Source organism: Camelina sativa, chromosome 9 (assembly GCF_000633955.1).
Source record: "Camelina sativa cultivar DH55 chromosome 9, Cs, whole genome shotgun sequence".
Taxonomy (NCBI): Eukaryota; Viridiplantae; Streptophyta; class Magnoliopsida; order Brassicales; family Brassicaceae; genus Camelina; species Camelina sativa.
The window spans coordinates 30,730,176-30,734,018 of NC_025693.1; the positions used below are offsets into that span (position 1 = coordinate 30,730,176).

Consider the following 3,843-nt stretch of genomic DNA (forward strand, 5'->3'; position numbering starts at 1 on the left):
ATATTTACTGCTCTTGCCGTTCCTTTGAGTACAAGGGATATCTCTGTAGACATGCAATTGTTGTCCTCCAAATGTCAGGTGTTTTCACCATTCCGATCAACTATGTGCTGCAAAGGTGGACTAATGCAGCTAGAAACAGACATCAGATCAGCGGAAACCTTGAACTTGTGCAGACTAATATCCGTCGTTTCAATGATCTTTGCCGCCGAGCCGTTATTTTGGGAGAAGAAGGATCTCTTTCCCAAGAAAGTTATGACATCGCCATGCTTGCAATGAAAGAAGCTTTTAAACAATGTGCTATTAAGTTTAATACCATCGAACATCCCGCCAGATGTGAAGAAGCTGCAATTCAAGAAGGAGATCAATATGGATCCACAATGACGCAGATTGGACTCGAGCCTAACATACATGCAAGCAATGCTCCAGTGCAAGCTGAAACCAGACGGGAGAAGAGAAGTAGCCTAAACAATACATCTAAAAAGTCAAAGGTGTGGTAGCGTTTTCTTTTTCACTATGCTATCAGAATCATCGATTTATCTTTTACGGGTTCTCGATAGGGTATGTTTCATTGATCTTTGTCCATCTGTGCAGGCTCAATCTGAAACTGTTGGCGATGGAAGCCAGGAAGCATTTCAACATGTGGTATAATTTTGCAATCGGCATCCCGAATACAAACCACTCATTGACAATTAGTTAGTGAACTTGTAAGCAATTCATATGGTTGAGTGTTCTGATCGTTTTCTATTTACAGGCTGCTCCAAGATCGTTACAGGCAGTGGCAGGGCAATTTCACAACACAATGCCAGGAATATTCCAAAATGTAATCCCCACGGAGTTCCACAACCTTCCGGCTACAAATATGCATCAGAACAATCCCCCTGGGTAAAAGTTAGTAAAAGAAGCCAACAAGCTTGATAGCTTCTTTGTGTCATTGTGTGTAATATATTTCCTACGCTCCTTGTTTATTGGCTTTTTCTCTGGTTGTATTGTTCTTAGGTTAAATTAATAGAGTAAATGGTGTATCTTCTGATGAACAATCCCGTGAATATGCATCTGTATGAAAGCAAGTAATTGTCAGCAGTTAGATTTTCTAGTTGCTAATTTTCTTTTTATTAGATTCGTCTACTCTGTATAAATTCACTGGCTTCAGGCCTTCAACTAATCTTCAACGAAATATTACAATCTGCTTAAGCCACAAAGGGTTAAGGGTTCTACTCGTTAGGTTGTATAGGTTTTGTTGATTATAATATACATGTTTCAGTGATATAACAAATTGTCAATATGTCCGAGTGGTTAAGGAGATAGACTTGAAATCTATTGGGCTTCGCCCGCGCAGGTTCGAACCCTGCTGTTGACGTAATATTTTTTAATTTTTCAGTTTGAGGCTCAAACATTGCAAGTCCTTCTACCTTTGTGCTCTCATAAATTAACTTGGCATATTTACGGTTAGTTCGACTCCCAAACATTTTTTCAAAACTTCTGTAATACATATCTGAACACAAAGAGGAAGCATAAGAATCCTTTACAATCCTTTACTTGCGTATAAATCTGAACCAGATCCAAACACAAAATGTAATGTAACGAAACACATCAAAATGTAATCAAAGAAAACGATATTATTCAACTACTGGATCAGGAAAGCTGTAGTCTTACCTCTAGTTACAAAAGAATTGCATAACCACTAACTACAACAATATAGTTCTTTAATCGCAAAACTAAATCGTATACCGTAGAAACTACAGCCACTGCAAAATCCACACACTAAAAATCATAGAGTTTCTCTTCTGTTTCAGATTTACCATCTTCTGTGGATAGATATTGATTATAGTTTCTCTTCTGATATTGGAGCTTCCTTTATCTCGATGCTGTTACTCTCCTGCATCTCCAGCAGTTTCTCCTGCTCCTCATCTTGCTCTTGCGGTTTAGCTTCTTGTGCAGCCTTTGGTTTCTTGACGGTAGACTGCTGATACATGACTCCACCAAACATACAAATCAAGAGCCCCAAGGTTCCAACAAACGTAGAATGTTTATCCCACACCACAAAATTAATCACAACCGTCAACAGCTTGTTCACAATTCCAAGAACAGTAAAACCCGTTGCAGAGATAGCCCGACGACAAGAGAACCCAAAGAAAGAGATGGCCAAACCGAACAAACACGATAAACCCACAGGTAAAAGCACTTGAAACGAGTACCAATCAGACTCATCAGTGATCTCGTGCTTAATCTTTTTCAACTCTCCCATTATAAGCAGCTCAAGGGGAAACAAAAGCAGAGCCTCAAGGTTATTGTAGAGAACAAGACCCCAAGTGTTTAACCCAATCGTCATAACCACATGCTTAATGTAAACAAAGTCTATAGTCATACTCACCAGATACGCAAGAGCCCAGCTATAAGCTGCGATCGTAAACTGATAATCAGTAAACACATAAATCAAACTCCCACCAAAGATAGTAGCCAAAGATCCCCACGTCTTAACAGACGGCCAAGGCTCGTGCAAGAAAAGGGTTTCACCAATAGCAACAAAGATAGGAACAGCAGAGCGAAAGACGATGAAAGTATCGACATTAGCGTGGAGGAGAAGCTCACTGTTGGTGAAAAGAGACAAGTAGAAGATCATAGCAGCGGGGAGAAACCTCCACATTGTCAAAAGATTGAGAGAGTCATGCTCTATAAGCTTCATCTGAGCACAGAGCAAAACACCAGCTGCACTTGTGAAGTACTGCATAGCGGTTAAGGCACCGGGGTATGGGAATTTCATGATAGCCCATTTGTTGATGATTGAGAGAAGAGAAGCTGAGAGGCAATAGCCAGCAGCTACACCATAGACTGAGGCTTGACGAAGGAATACACTAGACCAAGTCTCTTGGATTGGTGGCTCTGGAGCTATCTTAACCTCGATTATTGAAGTTTCGATTTCCTCATCGTTCGTCATCTCAGTATATATAATAATATATGATAATATATGCAATAAATTGTGTTAATGATTACTATTAAAAAAAATCTATCATATTGTTTTATATCTTTAAATTATTTTAGAANATTATTGAAGTTTCGATTTCCTCATCGTTCGTCATCTCAAAGATCTGATGTCGGTGGGGATTTTTAACACTACTCAGTTGTTACTCATTCATTTAGCTTCCGACTTGAAAACTCGAATTGATTCCAAATTAGAGCCGTCGATTCTGGGAAATTAGGGTTTTTCTACAACGAATCAAAACGATCGCGGAACAAATTAGATCATGAGTGATTAAGATTAGATCTCGCTGAATCTAGCTTAACAAAGACTACAATAGAAGGGGAACAATTTAGGGTTTATCAAATTCGATGAAACATAGTGTAAGAGGAAGAAGCTTTTACCTCTCTCCTTGATGATGTTTGAGAGTCTGGTAATGGCGTCGCGGAGAGGAGGAAGGAAGAAGAAGAAGAAGAAGAGAGGAGAAGCTCTCTTTTACTAAAACGAATCTACAGAGGAAGGAAGGAATTAGGAAGCTGTTAGTATAATTTAAGAATTAGGATTAGGGGATTAAATGCCTAATTAACTGTGTGTTGATGAACCTAGGCAAAAAAAGAATATAATGGATTTGCTAATATGTAAACAAGTAGTAAAATTTATCAATGATACATCTATCTTTTAAGTTTTAATATGTACTACACTAAATAATGATATACTATCTCATTAGTAAAAAATACTAAATAGTAGTTAAAGATATTTAAAAAAAAATTTGTCTTTCAGATTAGTTGAGAATCTTCTTTTATTTTATTTTTCATCCAATTTATCACTTTGTTTGGGAATTGTAGATCTCCCCAAATATTTTTACAAAAAAAAAAAAAAAAAAAAAA

The 3,843-nt window shown here is 37.8% G+C and overlaps 2 protein-coding genes and 1 non-coding gene across 5 annotated transcripts in view; 2 read left to right on the forward strand and 1 right to left on the reverse strand.

Moving 5' to 3' along the window:
- LOC104713297 (protein FAR1-RELATED SEQUENCE 4-like) overlaps window positions 1–1,093 on the forward strand; it is a 7,408-nt gene extending 6,315 nt beyond the window's left edge. Inside the window, exons 2-4 of one of the 2 annotated variants that reach the window (XM_010430385.2) lie at window positions 72–488; window positions 592–642; window positions 752–1,093. In XM_010430385.2, the coding sequence (XP_010428687.1) occupies window positions 72–488; window positions 592–642; window positions 752–886 (603 nt within the window). In that variant the 3' untranslated portion in view covers window positions 887–1,093. Of the gene's footprint in view, window positions 1–35; window positions 489–591; window positions 643–751 lie in introns of both variants that reach the window. The other variant, XM_010430384.2, reaches the window with a different exon arrangement.
- On the forward strand, window positions 1,276–1,357 carry TRNAS-UGA. Its single transcript has one exon. It is a non-coding gene; the product is annotated as a tRNA-Ser (tRNA).
- On the reverse strand, window positions 1,511–3,555 carry LOC104713298 (GDP-mannose transporter GONST3-like). Of its 2 annotated transcripts, none has more exons than XM_010430386.2 (3): window positions 3,361–3,555; window positions 3,078–3,204; window positions 1,511–2,935 (listed from the first exon to the last, which is right to left on the reverse strand). In XM_010430386.2, the coding sequence occupies exon 3, from the start codon at window positions 2,933–2,935 to the stop codon at window positions 1,823–1,825; it is 1,113 nt and encodes a 370-aa protein (XP_010428688.1). In that variant the 5' UTR covers window positions 3,078–3,204; window positions 3,361–3,555; the 3' UTR covers window positions 1,511–1,822. The 2 variants fall into 2 exon arrangements, with proteins under 2 accessions (XP_010428688.1, XP_019085263.1); XM_019229718.1 differs by having other exon boundaries at window positions 1,511–2,910; window positions 3,053–3,204.